The sequence below is a fragment of the Macaca nemestrina genome, chromosome 17 (genome assembly GCF_043159975.1).
Source record: "Macaca nemestrina isolate mMacNem1 chromosome 17, mMacNem.hap1, whole genome shotgun sequence".
Lineage (NCBI taxonomy): Eukaryota > Metazoa > Chordata > Mammalia > Primates > Cercopithecidae > Macaca > Macaca nemestrina.
The window spans coordinates 70,243,500-70,265,955 of record NC_092141.1 but is presented as its reverse complement, the minus strand read 5'-3'; the positions used below and the strand labels follow the sequence as shown (position 1 = coordinate 70,265,955).

The 22,456-nt window shown below is 38.6% G+C and overlaps 1 protein-coding gene across 23 annotated transcripts in view; it reads left to right on the top strand.

Moving 5' to 3' along the window:
• Positions 1–22,456, top strand: part of LOC105468500 (KAT8 regulatory NSL complex subunit 1) — a 198,877-nt gene that overhangs the window by 128,289 nt on the left and 48,132 nt on the right. For 18 of the 23 annotated variants that reach the window (XM_071083344.1, XM_071083341.1, XM_011718735.3 and 15 more), the window contains 2 exons: positions 5,208–5,349; positions 18,376–18,477. In XM_071083344.1, the coding sequence (XP_070939445.1) occupies positions 5,208–5,349; positions 18,376–18,477 (244 nt within the window). The remainder of the gene's footprint in view (positions 1–5,207; positions 5,350–18,375; positions 18,478–22,456) is intronic. The other 5 variants (XM_071083340.1, XM_071083337.1, XM_071083339.1 and 2 more) reach the window with 1 other exon arrangement.

The following is a 22,456-nucleotide window of genomic DNA, read 5'->3' as shown; positions in this document are numbered from 1 at the left end:
ACCATAGATTTCACCAATGAGAAATCTTAAAATTGCTGAGTCACACACACACAAAAACACTCACAAGTACTCACTACGTAGCTCAAAAGCAGTGTGAAACAAACACAGGAATGATCTATATTCTTTAGAGTCAACAGAGCATTTTAAATTCTCTGTGGTAATAGTCTGTGTAAAAAGAACTATTAAAGTACAAGTTCATAGCTAATGAAATATTTTTATACAACATATATTTCTTATGTAAACCAATACTAGCACATAACTGGTTAACATTAAGATGTACTATTCATGTGGTATCACAAAAGCAAATATTGATACTGCAAAAGTAATTCATCGTGTAACATTTTAATGAATTTTTGTATAGCACATGCAGTCAAAGCCACTTTTACCAGTAAAAAGTTTATAAAAGCAGGGAGCAAAATATGAGTTGAAAAGAATTCCCACGCAGGTGATAACTACAGTACATACAGTGCATATTTTTGTGTGGACTGGGATAAAGCACACAGGAAAGTCAAACGTTCTAAGGCATTCTAGTGGCCTACTCAGACACATAGTTAAAACAGTTACTTCACTAATAGCACAGAAACAAGCAACAGGAATGAGTTGACTCATCAGTGTTAGAATCCACTTGATTTTCTTCATTATTGATAGTGACTGTATTAGAAACCAAGTCCTCATTGTATTTAAAGTTATCATTCTACAGCCTTAGTCCTGTGTTCTTTCCTGCAGTCTGTACTGTATAACATTAAACATGTCCCTGATATTCAATGAGTGTCCCTTGTTTTAAGCTGTAAATTGTCAGAGTGAAAAATGTACACTTTGAATGTTGAGGAGGAGGTCTATCTTTACCTCTGATAAGCTGAGTTTATATGGCTTGTTTTTGTTAGGAACACAAGATGTGAAGCTCTTATTCTTGTGTTACTGTTTTGTGGTGCTCTGCTCTGCCACTGGAGTACGATAACTAGCTTACTCCAGACTTGTTAGCTGTCCACCTCTCACGTTTAATGACAGCTTAGCTTTCTGCTCATATTGCTGGTATTTTGAACACAAGATACTTTTTGGACACTTGAGTTGAGGTTTTCCATTTTTCATTGGACGTGATCAGAATTTGAGCAGCATTATGGAAAAACAACATTGTAACAACTCCTAGAAATCACTTCCAGTTCTAAACCATCATATAACAGATACACTTGTAAAATGAAACTTGTTCATAAATTGGGAATTATTAGTATTCCTTAGTGCTGCCTTGCCTTTCTTTAATTAGTTTATTAACCATATTTTCCAAAACATACTATCAGGAGGCTCACTTTGTAGTGTTATTTAGGTAAATACCCGTGTAGGGGACTTTAATATCCAAGAAAAAGAGTATTTATCAAAGTTGTTGTGAACTAAAATGTTTTAAGTAATTTTCTTTTCCTTTTGTATTTTCAAACAAAGGAGCCGCGTGGTTCCTTAAACATTAGAATGCCAGGATGAAAAAGGTTTGAGGGGAGTTTATTGAGGAAAAGTAGTATGATTGATGTTGGGAAGAGCAGCTAAGGAGGCTGTCGGGGTTGCCCAGTGGTGATAGATGGGGACCTGGTGCGGTGATAGCTTTAGGAATGAAAGGAATCTATAAAACCAACAGATTTTGCAGGATAGAAAGGTGGTAAGCCTTGAAGAGTAAGGAAAGTTGGGAATAAAATACTAGGGTTAACTAGTTTTGTCTCTTTGTGGGTAGGGGGCATTTTTCTTGTTCAAGAATGATCCCGTAGGTTCTTACTGATCTCTTGAGATCATTTCCTGGATTTGGGGTAGAGCTAGACCTACAGCCAACATTGAAGCAGATAACTGTACTTTAAAAGTATCTTTTTATCTTGAAGTGGTTCCATCAAAATTAGGGAACTGTAAAATGTCTTCTTTCTAAAAGAAGAGAAATAATTGATAATACTTTATCACAGTGGTTGATTTGAATGGTTTATGTTTGGTCCATACAAAAGTTAAAATACCATTGCTGTCCTTGGTCTTAATTATTATGGTATGATTAAGTATTAATTTATGTCTTACCCTATCGTGGTCAGATTTGATAATTATTGACATTTTGTATTTTGTACCTATGGGAGACTGTGTTCAAGTTCACCTATAGTTGCAAGTTTTAGTAGTGAGTGCGTGTATCCTGATGGGAAGTGGGACTGAGGGCAGTGTGACTGCTGCTGCTGTTTGGGAAAATAGTTTTGTGGTAGATTATGAAGTATTAGAGAATATAGTAGACACCATGTAACCCCAGTCTTAATATTTAAAGAATGTTAATGTCACATTTCTATCCTGTTTTTACATGAGAAAGACATTACATTAAAGGTAGGGCTAAAATCCAATTTCTCCATCCCCTTTCCAGAGACAATGAGCTTGATTGTAAATTTGTTGTATATCAGTTCTATGCATTTTAAAATATATTCATCACTTATCTGTATTGGTAACAATCCTTATTGTTTGTTTATTATTTTTGTTTTCATACAGCTTTTGCATTCCCCATTGTTGGGATTAAGTCACGTTGATACATACAGTAAATAAATTGCTAGATAGTATTTCATCAGATTCCTTTACTACTTGTGTGTACTTAATCTCGTTTAGTTTTTTTTATAGTTGTTTCATTCAACATTATGTTCTGAGATTTAATCATGTTGACACATACAGGTGTAAATTTTATTTTTATTCCTATAGAACTATTAAATGAATAAATTATAGTTTATTTACCAATTTCAGCAGAATTGGAATATAATTAGTTTTATCTATTATGGACTCTACTCCAGCGAACCTATTTCCTCATACAGAGGAATGTGTAGTTTATGTTCTCAGAAACAGAGTTTCATGATTGGGCATAGTGGCTTGTGTCTGTGGGAAGCCAAAGGTCAGGAGTTTGAGAACAACCTGAATACCATAGCAAGACCCCATCTCTACAACACTTTTTATTAAAAATTAGCCAGTGGGGTAGGCTCGGTGGCTCACACCTGTAATCCCAGCACTTTGGGAGGCCGAGGCAGGTGAATCACAAGGTCAGGAGATCGAGACCATCCTGGCTAACACAGTGAAATCCCATCTCTACTAAAAATACAAAAATTAGCCAGGCGTGCTGATGGGCGCCTGTAGTCCCAGTTATTCGGGAGGCTGAGGCAGGAGAATGGCGTAAACCCGGGAGGCGGAGTTTGCTGTGAGCTGAGATTGCGCCACTGCACTCCAGCCTGAACAACAGAGCCAGGCTCCATCTCAAAAAAAAAAAAAAAAAAGTTAGGGCTGGGTGCCGCGGCTCATGCCTGTCTGTAGTCCCAGCACTTTGGGTAGGTCGAGGTGGGCGGTTCACCTGAGGTCAGGAGTTTGAGACCAGCCTGACCAACATGGAGAAACCCTGTCTCTACTAAAAATACAAAATTAACTGGGTGTGGTGGCGCATTCCTGTAATCCCAGCTACTCAGGAGGCTGAGGCAGGAGAATCGCTTGAACCTGGGAGGTGGAGGTTGTGGTGAGCCGAGATTGCGCCATTGCACTCCAGCCTGGACAAGAGCAAAACTCGGTCTCCAAAAAAAAAAATAAAATGCCAGGTATGGTAGTATGCTCCTGATCCCAGCTGCTTGGGAGACTGGGGTGGGAGGATAGCTTAAGCAAAGGAGCTCTAGGTTACAGTGAGCTATGACTGCACCACCGTAATCCAGCCTCAGTGACAGAGTATGAGACCCCCCCATTCAGGGAAAAAAAAATTAAATACAGTATCGTGATGGTTGGGTATGCACATTTTACACCTAACCAAGTATTTCTGAATTATTTTTCAAAAATGTTGGTTCCAGTTTTAACTGTTGCCAGCAATGTATTAATTGTTCTTTTCCATTTCTCACCACCTGTTCGCTTTATCAGACTATGCGTTTTCCTATCCAGATTTCAAACATCTTAATGTTTTACCTAATATTTATATTTTAACCAAATTTTAATGAGATGACACATTTTTGTATATTATTTGCCTTTTATGTGAATTTATTTCTATTAAGATTGTCTTTTTTTCTTTTAATCTGTTTCTGAGAGTTCTGTTACATATTCTGATGTTTAATCGTCAGTTATATGTCTTAGATATCTTCTACCAAAATGTAGTTTGCCTTTTAACTTTATTGGATTTTCTATTGTATGTTGAAAAGTGGGTGATACATCTATGTCTTATCTAAGAAATGCTTCCTGCTCTAAATCCCAAAGATGTTCTTGTAAGTTTGGCTGTTCATGTTTAGCAATTTGAAATGCCAAAATTTTGTAATTATATCTGAAGGGAACTAATTTTACTTTTTCCTTCTAAAGAACTGGCCATTTTAGTACTATTTATTGAATAGTTTAATCTTTTCCCCACTGAACTGATTTTTAAAAAATTACTCTGTATCTTTTATGTATCTAGTTCTACGTTTTGAGGCTCTGTATAGTTTTGCAGCACATCTGGCTATCTGGTAATGTGAATTTGCATCATGCCTTCTTCTTCCAAATTTTTTGCTGTTGGTCCTGTATTCCATGTGAACTTTTGGATCTGTTTCTCAGCTTTCATTAAAAATACTGTAGGCAATTGGATTGGAATTTCTTTGAATTTATAGATGTTCATGAGAATCGCCATCCTAAAAAAATGTATCCTACCGTTTATATAGATCGTTATGCTTTCAGGCATTATTTTCTCTATAAAGATATTTAATGTATCATTAGTTTTGTTGGTGTTATGAATGGTACTGAAAAAGTGAATATTTTCTACTTTATTAGTTTTTAAATATTCTTTACTGAACACTTTTGCCGATTTCTTTATTAGTTTTGATAATTCTTAGTGTCAGTTGGATTTCCTGTATGGATTATTCCATACAGGAATATGGATATATATAAAATATATATATATTAATATATATTTTATTTTGGCAGGGACAATACTTTTATCTCCGAAGAAATCAGTGGGATTTCAGAGAAACTGTGTGTCACAGTATCAAGATGCTAGAAGGCAGTTCCACTCAATTTGGGAAATACCTATTTGAAAGTTTATATCCATGTGCATCCTGAGGAGTGGGGGGTGTCTGTTCCTGTCTGTCTTGGGTTTTTCTTGACGCTAGAGTTAGTCTCTGCAAGGGACTTTAGAAGTTAAATTCCACCCCCCCACCCCACCCTCCAATCTGGTATAGATATTACTATTGCTCTTGGATTTCACTCAATTTATTTCCTTTTAGGAGACGCAGGTCAGAATGGAGATGGGCTGCAGACCGGGCAGCTATTGTCAGCCGCTGGAACTGGCTTCAGGCTCATGTTTCTGACTTGGAATATCGAATTCGTCAGCAAACAGACATTTACAAACAGATACGTGCTAATAAGGTAAGGGATAAGTATCTGGTGTTTTTAAATAGAGCCAAAAACTATCAATATTGCTTTTCTCTCATCCCCTCCCACCTCATAACCCCCATAACCCCCGTCTTAACTGTTGTAAAGTAAATGGTTTAATGACCTGATATGGTGGTTTAATTTGTTTAAGAACCTGATTTAGCTGTGCGTAGTGGCTCACTCTTGTGAGCCCAGCACTTTTGGAGGCCAAGGCAGGAGGATCATTTGAGCTCAGGAGTTCGAGGCCAGCCCAGGCAACATAGGGAGACCTTGTCTTTACAAAAAATACAAAAAATTAGCTGAGTATGATGGCATGTGCCTGTAGTCCCAGCTACTTAGGAGGCTGAAGTGGGAGGATCACTTGAGCTCATGAAGTGGAGGTTGCAGTGAGCCAAGATTGTGCCACCACACTCCAGCCTGGGCAGCTAAGACCCTGTCTCATAAGAAGGAAAACACTATTAGAATATAATGGTTAATTGAACATGTATTTAGAACAAAATAGTGTGGGTATCTGAGTTAATAGGAAACAAAACAGACTGAATAATGCAAGCCATTGATGTAACTGTCATATTTGTTAGATTTGTGGAAAAGTGCCTATTATGTATCAGCAGTGTTCCCCATAGTAGGGTCAAAATAGTGAACGAAAATCCTACCTTCATGAAGCTTACATCCTTGCAAAGTATTTTTTATATTAGCTTGGTATGACTGAGCTCTTTCTTTATCTAGACCCACGTCTAGAAAAAGTCTATTGCTGCTAAAACTAAGGGTCAAAATGCCTTGACCTTAGTACTAGACAAAGCCTTAAGAATTAAGAAAATGGCTTTACTGTGAACAGTATCCATTAAATTAATTAGTAGGCCAAAAGTTAAAGGTTGATCAACTGATAAAATGAACAAAATGATCAGGGTTTGAAGTGAAAGTTCTGTGGGCTTACTTAATCATTTGAACTTTTATTCTAAAAATTTCACTGCAGACTTCTAGCTTCTTTCCAGATTGAAGATATGTATATCTATGTGTATGTGTATATGTATATGTATATGTATATGTATATGTATATGTATATATATTTGTGTGTGTATATTCCACCCCCCAAAAAAATTCAACAGAGCATACTTTGAGGATACAGTCCAGAGGGCTCACTTTTTTATTCTTTTTAATTTGTTCCCTTAGGGTAGCATACAAATTAAATCCTGATTTACTTGTTTAAAAATTAGCTAGAACAAAACTAATAAACATTCTAGATTTGGTGAATATTTTGCTTTCCCATCTCTTCACAAAGGAAATTTTAAAGTGAGATTTGTAGAACATGAACTGGAATGGTGACTAAGAATAACGAGGAGGTGACTGGATATGCCTATACTGAGGAGAAAAACACAGTCTTTCTCTATCAGGGACACCTCTTCAGTGTCTGTTTCTAGGTTTTTATAGCCAGTAGTTAAGTGGGAATTTCTATATTTGAGAACTAGAGTCTCTTAGTAACAACTGAGATTAGTACAATAGTAGTCATAAGTGTTGCTTCATCTTTTTATATACATTCATAAATATATATGTGGGTTTATATATGTGTATATGTTGTGTTATTTTAGCTGCCTGTTATAAAACTGCCACATTTCATGGAACTTAAGATGCTATTGATTGTAAGATGTACCATTATTTTAAGTACAACAAAGAAATTATTTCAGTTAAACTAGGGCATAACAGCAATTGTAAAATGCATCTTGATTTACAAGTTGTTGACATGTGGGGAAAGTACCTGTTAGAACTGATGAAATACTGTGTATCAATTCTCAGGAAACTTTGAGATTACACAGAAGTATAAAAAACACCCCCCCACCCCAAAACAAAATAAAAAAACACAACAGCTCAAAATTATCTCACTACCAACATTATGGTACATTTTCCTAGCACGTAAGTAATTTGTTCAAACACAGTCATGTTACATATGTGCCCTGAATATTTCCCAGTTGGTTTTTGGAAAACGTTTTTATTGGCTGCATGCTATTGCCTTTCATTGTTGATTATTTAAGTTACGCTTATTATTAATATTAAGTATGCCATGACAGGTATCTTTATCTTAGTCAAAGATATGAATGCTCTTTTATGTTCTTAATGCATACTTTAGAGAAGTATTTTGGCAGTGTCAGTTTATAGTCTCACTAGTTGTCAGTTTATAGTCTCACTAGTTGTGTATAAGAAGATACCTCGGCCGGGCGCGGTGGCTCACCCCTGTAATCCCAGCACTGTGGGAGGCCGAGGCGGGCAGATCACGAGGTCAGGAGATTGAGACCATCCTGGCGAACACGGTGAAACCCCATCTCTACTGAAAATACAAAAAAATTAGCTGGGCATGGTGGCAGGCGCCTGTAGTCCCAGCTTCTAGGGAGGCTGAGGCAGGAGAATGGCGTTAACCTGGGAGGCGGTGGAGATCGTGCCACTGCCCTCCAGCCTGGGCGACAGAGCGAGACTCCAAAGAAAAAAAAGAAGATACCTCATTTGTTTTTGGCAGGGTCAGTTTGTAGTCTCACTAGTTGTGTATAAGAAGATATTCACCTCATTTGTTTCATGCTTTATTCTTCAGCTCATCACTCAGAAGCAATGACAGAGCAGTTTTCAGAAACTTTCCAAATATCTGAAAAGTATTTCTAAATATCTGGAAAATAATCTGGAGTTTTGTGTATACCGTCACACGTTGCTTAATGAAAGGGAAACAGAAATGTGTTGGTGATTTCATTGGTGTGTGAACATCATAGAGTGCACTTAAATATAAGCTGAGGGCTGGGTGCGGTGGCTCGTGCCTGTAATCTCAGCACTTTGGGAGGCAAGGAGTGGGAGGCCAAGGTGGGTGGATCACCTGAGGTCAGGAGTTCGAGACTAGCCTGGCCAACATGGTGAAACCCCTGTCTCTATTAAAAATACAAAAAAAATTAGCCAGGCGTGGTGTCGGGTACCTGTAACCCCAGCTACTCAGTAGGCTGAGACAGGAAAATCACTGGAACCCAGGAGATGGAGGGTCCAGTGAGCTGAGATTGCAACACTGCACTCCAGCCTGGGCAAGGCAGAGCGAGTCTCCATCTCATGTACGTACATACATACATACATACATACATACATACAAGCTGAGGTGGTATGACCTACTATACACTTAGACAATATGGTATAGCCTATTGCTTCTAGGCTATAAACCAGTACATCATGCTACTATACTGAATACTGTAGGCAATTAGTGGTAAAGATTTATGTATTTAAACATATCTAAACATAGAAAAACACAGTAAAAATATAATAGAAAAGATAAAAATGATACACCTGTATAGGGCACTTAAACCATGAATGGAGCTTGCAGGACTGCAAGTTGCTCTGGGTGAGTCAGTGGGTGAAAGGTGACTGAATGTGAAAGGCCTAGGACATGATTGTACATTACTATAAACTTTATAAACACTGTACACCGAGGCTACACTACATTTATTCTAAAGATTTTTTCAGTAATAAATTAACCTTAGCTTACTGTAACTTTTTGCTTTATAAACTTTTAAGTTTTTAAAACTTTTTGACTCTTTTGTAATAACACTTAGCCTAAAACACAAACACCTTGTCATTGTACAAAAATATCTTCTTCACACCTTATTCTACAAGTTTTTTTCTATCTTTAAAAGTTTTCATTTTAAAATGAAAAGTTTCATTTTTTAAACTGTTTTGCTAAAAACTAAGACAGAAACACACACATGAACATAGGCCCACACAGGGTCAGGTTTGTCGGTATTACTGTCTTCCACCTTCACATCTTGTTCCACTGTTAGGTCTTCAGGGCCAACAACACACACGGAGCTTTCCATTGCCTGTGACAGTGCTAACAGAAGGATCTGCCGGAGGCTGTTTCACAGTTCACTTTTTTTAATGAGTAGAAGTACACTCTGATGATTAAAAGTGTAGTATAGTAAATACATAACACTTTTTATTATAAGAAATAAGTGTTTTTAACAGTAACATAGTTGTTTATTATCAACTATTATATTCTTACTGTACATAATTATATGTGGTATACTTTTAATAGCAGCACTGTAGGTTTCTTTACACCAGCATCACCACAAACACATGAGTAGTGCTTTGTGTTATGACAGGAAATCTTCAGCTGTACTAAAATCTTCTAAGACCATCATTGTATATGTGGTCTGTCATTGACCATAATGTTATTTGGCACATAAATATATGTTGATTATCCAAGAGTTTCATCATTCAAAGCAAATTGTATTAAGCACCATACTTGGACTTGGTAAATTTTTGCTTCGAGTTGTGACTTTGCTACCAGATGCTTACATGAACCTTGAGAAGAAAAGTCACTTAACTTTTCTGAGCTTCAGTTTCTTGGTCTGTAAAATACAACATCATAATCAATCTTTTACTTCTTTGTTTGCAGTCTAAATATACAGTGTCTATTACAGAGTTCTAATAGGAAGAATAACACTGGGTTGATAGTTCAGTAAGTAATGCATCAAGAAAACTCACAGCTTTACCTGTTGTATTTATACATTTCTTTTTCAACAAATGGATTAGTTTCCTAGACTGCCGTAACAAACTATCACAAATGGGATGGCTTAAATCAGAAATTTGTTCTCTCACCGTTCTGGAGGCCTGAAGTCTGAAATCATGGTGTCAGCAGGGCCATGCTCTCTCTGGAGGCTCTAGGGAAGAATCCTTCCTTGTCTTTTTCCAGTTTATGATGTTGTGCTAGTCCTTGGTGTTCTTGGCCTGTAGCTACATCACTCCAGTTGCTGCCTCCATCTTCACATGACTGTCTTTCTCTTTGCATCTGTGTCCAGATTTCCATGTTAGGAGGACACCAGGCATATTGAATTTAGGGCCCACACTAAAGGTCTCATAACTTGATTACAACTGCAAAGACCCTTTTTCCAAACAAGGTAATATTCACAGGTTCTGGGTGAACATAAATTTGGAAGAGACAATATTCAACTTGCTCTAACAAGCCATGGAATTTTCCCCCAATGATATATTCACATGCATTTAGTCTTTATGTAACACTGTAATTAACAGTTTTTGAGCACTTGTGATATATCAGGCACTGTGCTAAGCATTTTACTCTCATTCATGATTTTCGAGATAAACAATGGAAAGTCAAGTAGTTTGTTCATGGTTACACATCCAAGTGAGTGCAGAGCTGAGATATGAGTATCAAGCTGCAGAGCTGTTGCTCAAGTTAGTAATCACTTTAAGTGCTTGGGGGTTTTTTTTTTTTTTAAGTTATTGAAATGGAAGAAATTTTTTCCTATTTGTTTTGGTTAAGTGAGTTGGTGTTCACGTTTTCCATGCTGCACCAAGATTTGCCAGAGCTGCCTGGGTTGTACAGACCTTTTTTTTTTTTTTTTTTTTTTTTTTTTTGGGAGATGAACCTAGGTGATAGGTTGAATCTTGGTGATAGGCTGTTGAGTTGTAATTTGTCTTTCGGTGGGAGATTGGAGGGATGGTGGGGCTTTTCTTTTTCTTTTTCTTTTTAAGGATTTACTTTGTTGCTTGTTAACATTAATTTTATATAAGTGGCGTATTACCAAAAAAAAAAAAAAGGTATTTGTGACTACTGCTAGGTGATTCTAGGATGCAGACACCAGTTTCTGTTCTGTCAGAAGGTAGGTATTACCTTCCAAGCTGTGGAGTGAGTCCCTTTTGGGGATAATGTTACTCTCTGGAGAAAGAATACAATTTCTGGGAACCCTTCTGTACTACTTCTCCATGCTTTTGTGCTCTTTTAATTTTCATAGTTTGTCAGCTTGTTTTTTAAAAAGAAACTCTTCCATGCTTTAGAAGGGGAAAGGAAAACAATATATGTACCTTGAGTATATACTAATTAAAAGTTTATTCATGTATGTTTGTTTAATGATCAGAGTAAATCTTCAGAAGCTTGTAAAAGGCAGAGCTAAATTTAAACTCAGGATTTTTTATCTGATTCAAAAGCATTTTTTTTTTCCTAACATATTTTACTGTTTTGTCCTTTTCATCATTTCACTGAAACATATTTATTGAAATTTCACACCTGATAAATAAGGGGAAAGAATAGGGACTAAGCAGGTTTTAAGAGGCAGGGTCTTGCTCCGTTGCCCAGGCTGAGGTGCAATGGCCAGATCATATAGTTCACTGTAACCTGAAACTCTTGGGCTCAAGCTATCCTTCTACCTTAGCCTTGCAAGTACAAGTAGCTGGGACCATAGGCGAGTCCCACCATGCCTGACTAATTGTTAAAGGTTTTTTTTTTTTTTTTTTTTTTTTAAAGGATGGGGTCTCACTGTGTTATCCAGGTGATCACCTCAAGTGATCCTCCTTGCCTTGGCCTCCCAGAAGCACTGGCTTGACTCTTATGTTGTTTTTTAAAATCCCCTCTCTGACTACTGTTTGAGATTGCACAGCTGTAGCTGAGGATGGAAATGTTAAGAAGATGGAAGGTGGAAGAGTATTGAAACTTTTGAATAGGGAAAGAGCTGAATGGGAACTGCAGAAGCTTAGAACACCTTTCTCTTCAAAATTTTCGTAAAGCTCTTGAGGTTCTCATCTTAATAGGGTTTTTAAAGCATTGTAGACAACTTATCTTTTCAAGGTAGCCCAGGGTTATTCTTGTGGAACTGGTCTGCAGTGGGGTCACTGGTTTATCTTGAGATGCATAGGGAAGATTGACCTGATAGAGTGATGTAAGGAAGTATGTGAAATTGCCTGTTAGCTGTATTGCAAATACAGTTAAGAGAGGGTCCATCCACAGAGGAATCATTTAGGAGGTATTAAGGCTGCATGTAACTGTGACCTATTCCAATTCCTTTGGTCCTTGTGTAAAGCAGAAGCTTGCTTCAGCCTTGGAGTTTTCTAGGCCTGTGCAATCTAAGCATGATCCTGGCTCTGACTCGGGACATGGTGAAGGAAAAGGAGACTCTTGACCTTTTTCTTCGGCTTCTGTAAGTTGCTGTTTCATAGTACAGTGGCTCTAAGTTCACTGCCCCCAGGCTAATGCCACAGCTATTCAACATTGACCCAGTTTAAACCTGGATTGTTAGGGAAGCCCACGTTGGGGGAGCCATGAGAGGTGTGGAGTCAAACGTTAACGAAGTTTTCTCAGCTAATACTAACCTTTCTTTTCATGGTTATTAAACGTGAGTAAACTTTATCCCAAATAAATGTTATTGTGGCATAATGAAACGTTGTATACAGAAAAGGGCAAAGTTATTAAGTGCATAATTAATGAATAACTATAGCTCAAAATATATTAAGTATATTTGGGGGATTGTTAAGTAATTATGTAGACCTCCTCTGTAAAGCCTCACTTTCATCAGTCTCTTCAGTTAGGTTCTTTTCTGCTCTGATATCACCTTCTCTCAACTTCTGTTATAGTACTGTCGTAATACTTTGTCTCCTTCTCTGTTCAAAGCTAGATGAACATAAACTCCTTATGGTAGAATCTGTTTTTATTTTATTATTGTGTTTTCACACTACCTTGCACAGGGTAGCCACTCAATAGATGCTACCTGCATGAATGACTCTTACCTACTTGGATGCTTTTTATTTGTTCAGCCTCTTTTTAGCTGTTTTCATCCTTTTTGGTATGAGGTACTGATTAAATTAGAGGATCCAGTGTTTGGTTTTGAACGCCACAGTGAACTTAGATATCTTGGGGGCAATGGACAGTGTACGGATGACTGTTGGTTGCATCATTGTAACACTTGAGCACATATTTTCAAAAATAGGTTTAATTAAAACTAATGTGTATTCAAATGTCCTCTGAACAAATTAAGAGGAGTTCCATTCTTCTGGTTGTGGAAGCTAGAAACCTTGGCAGTGTCTCTATTTTCCCTCCTCTCTTGTAAGCACATTGGCATAGCTGGTTGATTCTGTCTTCAAATAAACATTCAAGCAGGGCACAGTGGCTCATGCCTGCAACCTGGCACTTTGGGAGGCCAGGGAGGGTAGATCTCTTGGCCCCAAGAGTTTACAACCAGCCTGGGCAACATGGTGAAACCCCTTCTCTACTAAAAATATAAAAAACTATATTTTTTGGTGGTGGCATACGCCTGTAGTATCCCCTTGCACTTGTATCTCTCTTTCTCTCCTGGGCTTAAGTGATCCTCCTGAATATCTGGAACTACAAGTGTGACATTACACCGGGCTAATTTTTATTATTTTTGTGTGTGTGTGTTGGAGATAGGGTTTTGCCATGTTGCCCAGGCTGGTCCTGAACTCCTGGCCTCAAGTAATCCTCCTGCATTGGCTTCTCAAAGTGCTGGAATTATAGGCATGAGCCGTCACGACCTCCTTCACCATTTCCACTTCTTAATCCCCTCACTATCCTGTATTTTGTTCTCTTTAGCATTTAATATAGTACATAACATTTAATATAGTACATAACATTTATCTATTTACATTGTTTTTCTTTGCCCCCAGTATTAGAATGTAATAAGCACTTTGAAGGATGGGTTAGGGGAGAGGGATAGGTTTCTTATTTTTTCTTGTATCCTTAGCACCTAACAAATGCTGATGAGTGGATAAATGACTGATTTAAATGAACACAAAAGAAGTGAAGTATTAGTTAGATCCAGCCTTTTGCCCCAGTTCTGCCATGTGTTGGCCTGTAGAGACATAAGCTTTGACCTGCATCCTCTGTGGGTCTATAAAATGATGTCGATGAATAGATGGTTCCTACCAAGTTTTATTATACTCTTTTAGGAGAAGGTGTCTCCATCGTCTCTCTGAGGGTTGTATTTCAAAATTCTTCTGTAGTTTAAGGAAAAATTCTTCCCTTTGGAAAATACTGTATCCTTTCATATAACTGAAAAAAATTGAAGGAGTAATTTTATATCTAATTGTTGGATTTATCTTCTGGCTATAATTATTATAAACTTAATATTTTCCTGTTAGAAGAAAATTTATACAACTCGACAAATATTTGCTATGCATTTATTTTCTTGGTGTATGACTCTGCTAGGAGACATGGGGCATTTAAATATATTTGTATTTTGTCCACATCTTCAAGAAACTAACATAAGTTAACAATTAAAGGCTGGGTGCAACGGCTTGCATGTGTAATTCCAGCACTTTGAAAGGCCGAGGGCCGGGCGCGGTGGCTCAAGCCTGTAATTCCAGCACTTTGGGAGGCCGAGACGGGCGGATCACGAGGTTAGGAGATCGAGACCATCCTGGCTAACACAGTGAAACCCCGTCTCTACTAAAAAATACAAAAAACTAGCCGGGTGAGGTGGCGGGGGCCTGTAGTCCCAGCTACTCGGGAGGCTGAGGCAGGAGAATGGCGTAAACCCGGGAGGCGGAGCTTGCAGTGAGCTGAGATCCGGCCACTGCACTCCAGCCTGGGCGACAGAGCGAGACTCCGTCCAAAAAAAAAAAAAAAGGCCGAGGCAGGTGGATTGCTTGAGTCCAGGAGTTTGAGATGAGCCTGGGCAACGTGGTGAAATTGCATCTCTACCAAAAAATAGAATAATTAGCTGGGTGTGGTGGCTTGTACCTGTTATCCCAGCACTTTGGGAGTTCGAGGCAAGTGCATTACTTGAGTCCAAGAGTTCGAGACCAGCCTGAGCAACTTGGTGAAACCCCATCTCTACCAAAAAAAAAAAATTTTAAAATTAGCTGGATATGGTGGCATGCACCTGTTATCCCAGCTATTTATGGGATTGAGGTGGGAGGATCACTTGATCCCGGGAGAGGGAGATTACAGTGATTCGTGACCATGCCACTGCACTCCAGCCTGGGTGACAGAGCTTGACCCTGTCTCAACAAACAAGAAACTGAGGCAATAGTAAGTGAAATAAATAATGTGGCATAAGATTATGAATGCTGTGGAAATGAGATTTAAATACACAGAATGTAAGATAAAATCACCATGCTTTAGGTCGTCTGGCAGTATGGATAAAGCAAGTAGGAACTCATTAACCAGGGCATTTTCTTGGAAGGAGGTGGGACTTGTTGAAAATCTCTTTGGAAGGATGAACGGCAATTTGGACTGATAAAATATAAAAATCAGTATGAATAAAGATGAACAGCTTATGTTTTAACCGTTAATTCAGTTTTTTTTTAACCTTTAACTGACAAATAACCCCTACCTCCAGCAGCAGCAACAGCTTCACATACATTGAAACATTTGTCTAGGAGATGATGCAATTGGTATAACACTAACAGAGATATTTGGGGAAAGTAGTTGGAAATCGATCTTAAAAAAAGGAACTGGTTATGGGAAAATTTGAATACTAAAATGATTTTTGACTTGCTTTATACAGGAAACAGGAAGGCAGTTTGGGCCCTTAAGCAGGGAGTGTCTGTTGAATACAACATTTTTAGAAGGCAGTGATGTACAAGATAGCTGTCTTTTGCAAATAGTTTTTACTTGGACATGATAAAGTTTGTAAGGTGTATTTTATGCTTTTGTTTAGGGAAGAAAGTATTTTGAAGCAGAAGTTCTTTTAACCAGAGAAACCTCATTTTAAAGGCTAGGGTAAATGTTTCTTGCTTACTAGTTAATGACCTTTCTCTTGTTTCTGAGGAGACTCCAGTTCTTTTTTTTTTTTTTTTTTTTTTTTTTTTTTTTTTTTTTTTAATTTTTTAAATTTTGAGTTGGAGTTTCACTGTTATTGCCCAGACTGGAGTGCAGTGGCGCAGTCTTGGCTCACTGCAATCTATGCCTTCCAGGTTCAAGCGATTCTCCTGCCTCAGCCTCCCAAGTAGCTGGGATTACAGGGGCTCGCCACCACGCCTGGCTAATTTTTTGTGTTTTTGCTGGAGACAGGGTTTCACTGCGTTGGCCAGGCTGGTCTGCCACTCCTGGCCTCAGCCTCCCAAAGTGCTAAGTTTACAGGTGTAAGCTACCGTACCCAGCCTCCAATTCATTTTTGTTGTTGTTGGAGATAGAGCCTTGGTCTGTCGCCCAGGCTGGAGAGCAATGGTGCGATCTCGACTCACTGCGACCTCTGCCTCCTGAGTTCAAGCGATTCTCCTTCTTCAGCCTCCCGAGTAGCTGGGACTACAGGCATGTGCCACGACACCTGGGCAATTTTTGTATTTTTAGTAGAGATGGGGTTTCACCATATTGGCGAGGGAACTCCTGATGACCTCATGTGATCCACCTGCCTCAGCCTCCCAAAGTGCTGGGATTACAGGTGTGAGCCACCATGCCGGGCCTCTCATTTTTGGTATAGGCTAAGTGTAGTCATATTCCAGAATAGGTAGGCAGTGCTTCTTTTGCTTTCAAAAGAAAAAGAGATACTTATTTCTTCTTAAAAAGCTGAAATAAGTCTGGGCGCGATGGCTCACGCCTATAATCCCAGCACTTTGGGAGGCCGAGGCGGGCGGATCACCTGAGGTCAGGAGTTCGAGACCAGCCTCGACATAGAGAAACCCGTCTCTACTAAAAATACAAAATTAGCTGGGCATGGTAGTACATGCCTGTAATCCCAGTTACTCAGGAGACTGAGGCAGGAGAATTGCCTGAACCTGGGAGGTGGATGTTGCAGTGAGCCAAAGACCGTGCCATTGCACTCTAGCCTGGGCAACAAGAGCAAAACTCTGTCTAAAAAAAAATAAAATTCTATTTTTCTTTCTTAATGTTTTCCCCCCTTTTCTGCAGCTCATATTTCATATTGGTTTTTTAGTTGCAAGGACCCCAGGGATGGATCATCTGGTTTAGTGGCTCGTAAGAGTCTGTTGTATGGCCTAGAGAGCTCAGACTAATACAGTCACAATCTCTGGTCCCCTAAATCTATACTTCAGGATGTTCTTTGAGTCCAAACTAATCAAGTCTGGTGTTTTTCAACTTTACAAGTTTAGGACTTACCGGGGAGCTTTTAAAGAATAGTAGAATATCCTGCTCTGGGCATGGTGGTAGGCACATGTAATCTCACCTACTCCAGAGGCTGAAGTGGGAGGATTGCTGGAGCCCAGGATCAGCCTGGGTAACATAGCAGGGAAGAGAGAGAGAGAGAGACACAGACACCCACCTCCATGTACCCACCATGCCCTGCCCCCCTCCTGCACTCTTCCCCCATGAAAAGGTAGACTACCTGGCCCCACCCCCAGAGGTACTGAGTAGATGTTGGACCTAAGCCAGTATAGTTTGATAAAGTTCACCAGGTGATTCTGATACAAAATTTCCATTAAGAGCTTCTTAATCTAGTTAGATCTCTATTTTTTTCGACCAGAGAAAGAGTTTGGGAGCCCTGATCGCTTGCATCCCAGTCTTTCGGTTATATAGTGTCATAGCCTTATTTTTGTCACCTCTTCTTGCATCCTGCATCCGTGGTGGGATTCGTGTGTAGTATTTTTTTTTCCTTAATAAGATAACTTCTGCCTTTACCCATCCTGGCTCATTATACCTACTGTGAGGAGAACTTGTGGGTTCATTTTTAATTTCTTTTTATGTAAATTGTTTCCTGGAATGACTTCCAAAGGTCTGAATTTGAAATTGTCAAGCAGGAACTTAATCTGAAGTAATATTTATGCTTATGAAAAACAGGTGCCTTTGGGCCAGCTTTTAAGAAAGCTCTTGGTTTCTGATAACTTGTAGGGGACTGTTCCACATTTGTTTCATTGAGTTTTGTTTGTGCAGGTATAGTTGATGGAGTACATGATTGATAATAGTAGCATTTTCAGTTTAGTAATTCATAAACTGCATTTGTTGTCTAGAAAAACTGCATTGCTGCTGTTAATCTAGTGGAGTCTAGTAATATGGTATAAAATGCCATAATCTGGTAAAGAGTTCAGATCTGAAAGATATGAATAAATATGCTAAATGGCTGATGAGCCATGTAGGTCAGATTAGTCAAGTGGCAGAGAGGGGAGCCTGGGTCTGCTTCTTGTTGAAATAACTCTTTGGGAAAACAAAGCTGCCGCTGGTATAGTTTGTTTCTGAACCATAGGATAAGGAAGAGGGGGGCCTCTAGTACACCAGCAGTCCTTTTGAGACTAACTCCTAAATTAAATTTGAAATTTATACTGCTCACTTATGTTATTTTTCTCCTCTCTATCCTGCAGGGGTTGATAGTTCTTGGGGAGGTACCTCCCCCAGAGCATACAACAGACTTATTTCTTCCACTTAGTTCTGAGGTGAAGACAGATCATGGGACTGATAAATTGGTAAGTATAAAAGATAGAAAGGGTGAAATGCGTAAGAATTAAGGGTGTTGTCTTGGCACACCATTTCTTCTCTGTAACTAGGATCCTTGCATTGGCCGAAGGAGGGGAACTGTATCTACTTTTATCACTTATGGCATTTTAAGATCTGAATTTCTGAATAGGTAACCTAGGGCCCCTCCTGCAGCTGTGTAGCTGACCAATAGGATTAAAAGCAGCTCCAGCTCTCAAGACACTACAGCCAGAGCAAGTAAGGCATTAGGGAGTATCATTGGGAATCAGGAGACCTGGGTGTGGCTCTGACACCTGAGACATAAGGTCACCTTTCTGGGCCACTCTAATATATTACAGCCTTTTCATTAAAAGGTTAGACTAGAGGTTAAATTCGCAAGAACACTGAAAATGGTCTCTATGGGTGACTCACTCTTATTCTGTAATGAGCATTAAGCTGTCATTTTCTGTTTCCTTCTGTATCCTAGCTCTGCTTTGATTCCTTCTCTTTCTTGGTTTCTCTCAATACCATAGTTAATTTTCTTTCTGAATTCCAAGAGCATTTGTTTATTTCTTTCACTTTTTTACTTTGCCTAAAAGGTTACTGGGTTTTATGAATATTCATATTTCTTGATTTAAGTCTCCATAACTTAATTAGAAATTCCAAAGTCCTACAACAGTAGTTTATTATTTTGATTATGCTTCAGATAATAAGGCTAGTATGAAGTGCTGGCTTTTTAAATGGTGAGTTAAGCAAGCTGTTCTTGTATCTGCAAATAAACCAACCTTATAGTTCTTTTATTTCTTTTAATGATTGTTAGCAGGAACGCATGATGTGGTGGAAACTAAATTTTCTCTGAGGCAGATATTGGAGATGTTCAGATCTTGGAAAGATCTTTCACCTAGTTTTGAAAGCCAGCCACTGTTTCTAGAGATAAATGTGAAGACACTAGAAGATTGATAGTTCTTAACTGGAAAGTAGTTTTGAATAAATTAAAGAGCAGAACGCCAAGTTTTGCCACTATATAAGTCTATAATATAAGTTCATGGCATGCTGTTTACAGAATTTTTTTAAGTTATTAATAAAACTTTTAGCGAATGGTCTATTCAGGATAAAAATTGTTAAGTGAGAAAACAGATAAATTGATGGTATGAGTACAAGAAACATGAAACAGGCATATGTGATAGGGGAGTAGGTTCTATGTAGATATTTACATATTTGTATATAGAATTTAAGGATTCCAAACTTTTTTGAGTAATTTCCCTATAGTCATGTTTCTCTCACCTCAGCACTTCTGAAGGACAGGGCATAACAGTCCCTTATTGTGTTACTGATTCTCATTATCTTAAAAAGTCCACAGTGATTGTGAGATAGTTTATACAGATTCACTTGTAACACACACACACTCTTCAGGAGCTTGTTCCTTTCCCTGCCCTTCATTTATTCGCTTGTGTGTTAAATTGTAAGATTCCTGTGTGTGTATTAAATTGTAAGGTTCTTGAAGGTCAAGACCATCTTTCCCTTTGTGTTGGCCATTCTAGTGTCTACGTTGTGCAATAGAATGCTTTTTGGATTGAGTAAAATAAATAATGAAAACAACTAAGTATACACTGTCAGTTTTTTGTCAAGGAGAGATTACCCTGTCCCTGTTTTTGTCAATTAACTACCCTTTATGAATATATCCATGCTTTCCGAAAAGCGTTCAGAAAGTGTTAGAGAAGACGGGCTGGGTGGGGCAGGGACAATACATTTCCATTGTTTATTATTAGTAGAATGGGCTGCAGAGCATATGTTTCTTAAAAGCTATTAAGTGACTTAAATTTTTAAAATGCCAAATATTTGCAAAGCCATGCCTATGTCAATTGCCACACACAGTTTTTCTGTATAAGAAGGCAGTATTTAACTTTGCTTGCTTGTTCTCCAGATTTTTTTGTTTTGTTTTGTTTTAAATTTTAGGAAAGCGGTTTTTCTCAGTTTTGCTTAAAATAAATAAATAAATTAGTTTACCCGGGACAGAGGACCACTGTAAATTTTCATACCCACATGTACCCATCCTGTGTTCCATTTTATTAAATTTTTCCCCAAATGGAGGTAGGTGTATTTATTCTTTTTTTTTTTTTTTTTTTTTTTTTTTTTTTTTTTTTTTTTGGTTAAGACAGGCTCTTGCTCTGTCACCCAGGCTGGAGTGCAGCGGCACACTGTAGCTCACTGCAACCTCAAACTCCTGGACTGCACTTGTTTATTACCCAGAAATATATTTGAAGACTTGTGGTTTAAAAATAATAATGTCAGAGATATTTTCTATTATGTTTAATTTTTGTATTCTCATTTCTGAAACTAAGCTGGAATTAACAAAAAAAAATCAGTATCTTTAGAATTGTCAAAATATAGTTTCAAAACATTAGACATAATTCCTCCCCTCCCTCCCCTCCCCCCTCCCCCCTCCCTCCCCTCCCCCCTCCCCCCTCCCTCCCTCCCTCCCTCCCTCCCTTCCTCCCTTCCTTCCTTCCTTCCTTCCTTCCTTCCCTCTCTTTCTCTCTCTTTCTATTTGTCTCTTTGTCTCTTTTTCTCATTCGTTCATTTGTTCTTTCGTTTGTTCATTCGTTCTTGACCGGGTCTTACTCTGTCACCCAGGCTGGAGTGCAGTGGCGTGACCTTGGCTCACTGCAGCCTCTGCCTCCCAGGTTCAAGCCATCCTCCCACCTCAGCTTCCAAAGTAGCTGGGACTACAGGCATGCGCCACCATGTCCGGCTAATATTTGTATTTTTTTGTAGAGATGGGGTTTTACCATGTTTCCCAGGCTGGTCTCAAACTCCTGAGAACAAGCAGTCTGCTGGCCTTGGCCTCCAAAAGTGCTGGGATTACAGGCGTGAACCACTGCACCAGCCTAGACATAATTCCTAAATATATAGTGATTTACTGAATAACGAGGGAATCGTGATGGTGACCAAACTGTTAACAGTATTTTAATACCAAATAAAAAGGAAGAATGCAGGAATATGATTACTCAGTAGCATACAAAAATTGTTAATGAACAATAAAGCTGTAATTTTGGACATTGTTTTCAACAAGATGCACACCAACTTTAACTTGTCAGCGTTCTAAAATAAACATCCAGTAAGACTTCTGGGCCCCAATCAATTATAGATAGTAGGTAAAACAAAGTTAAATAATTTATGGAGAGTCAGATGATTCCTAGGTGGGCTTGTTAGGTAATGTCCCAGTGCTACACTGCAAGGATACATAGTCTTTTTGCTTTATTTCCAAACAGGATGATTGTTTATTGACAGAACCAGTATGTATCTGCTTGGGTCTTGAATACAGTACAGATATTATTGAACTAAGTTGTTCTAAAAGAACCCAACCTATGAGCAAAAGAACTGGAGACTGAATGCATGGGTGAACCTTTTTTGAGTCATGGAGCAAATCAAGGAATATTTTCTGGGTTGGGGAAGTGGGCACTGTTTTTATACCACAGAGCAGTGGGTTAGAGGAAGGGAAGACCTAAGGAGGAATGCCTAGAAAAATGCCTCTTTTTTTTTTTTTTTTAACCTCTTATTTCTGACTCAAAGGCAGTTTTAAAGGTGTAAGGCTAGCTGAGGGAGAGAAAACTTACGGGCCTCTAGCTTGGTAGCTGCCGATAAGTCATGTGTGTACAGATAAATGCTTCTGTGAAATTGAAGACTCCTTTTGAACAAAGAGGGTGTGCCCTTGGAAAGAGAGAATGTAAAAAGCGGTTGAGAGTTGTTCTCTAGTGTTCTGAAACATGCCTTTTATCTTCCCCACCTTCTCATTCTCTCTCTTCAACAAATAGAAGCCTGCTTTCCCCTGCTTAAGAAAAAGTAATGAGCAAAGAAAGACAGACTTGGAGCCTGTACATGTTACTAGGTAAATTACTCAACAATTTGTCAGCAAAATTTCAGACAGAAAGCATTGCCAGGAAGAGAAGAGAGCATTCTCAGTCCATGTGCCCCAGAGCTTCTAGAATT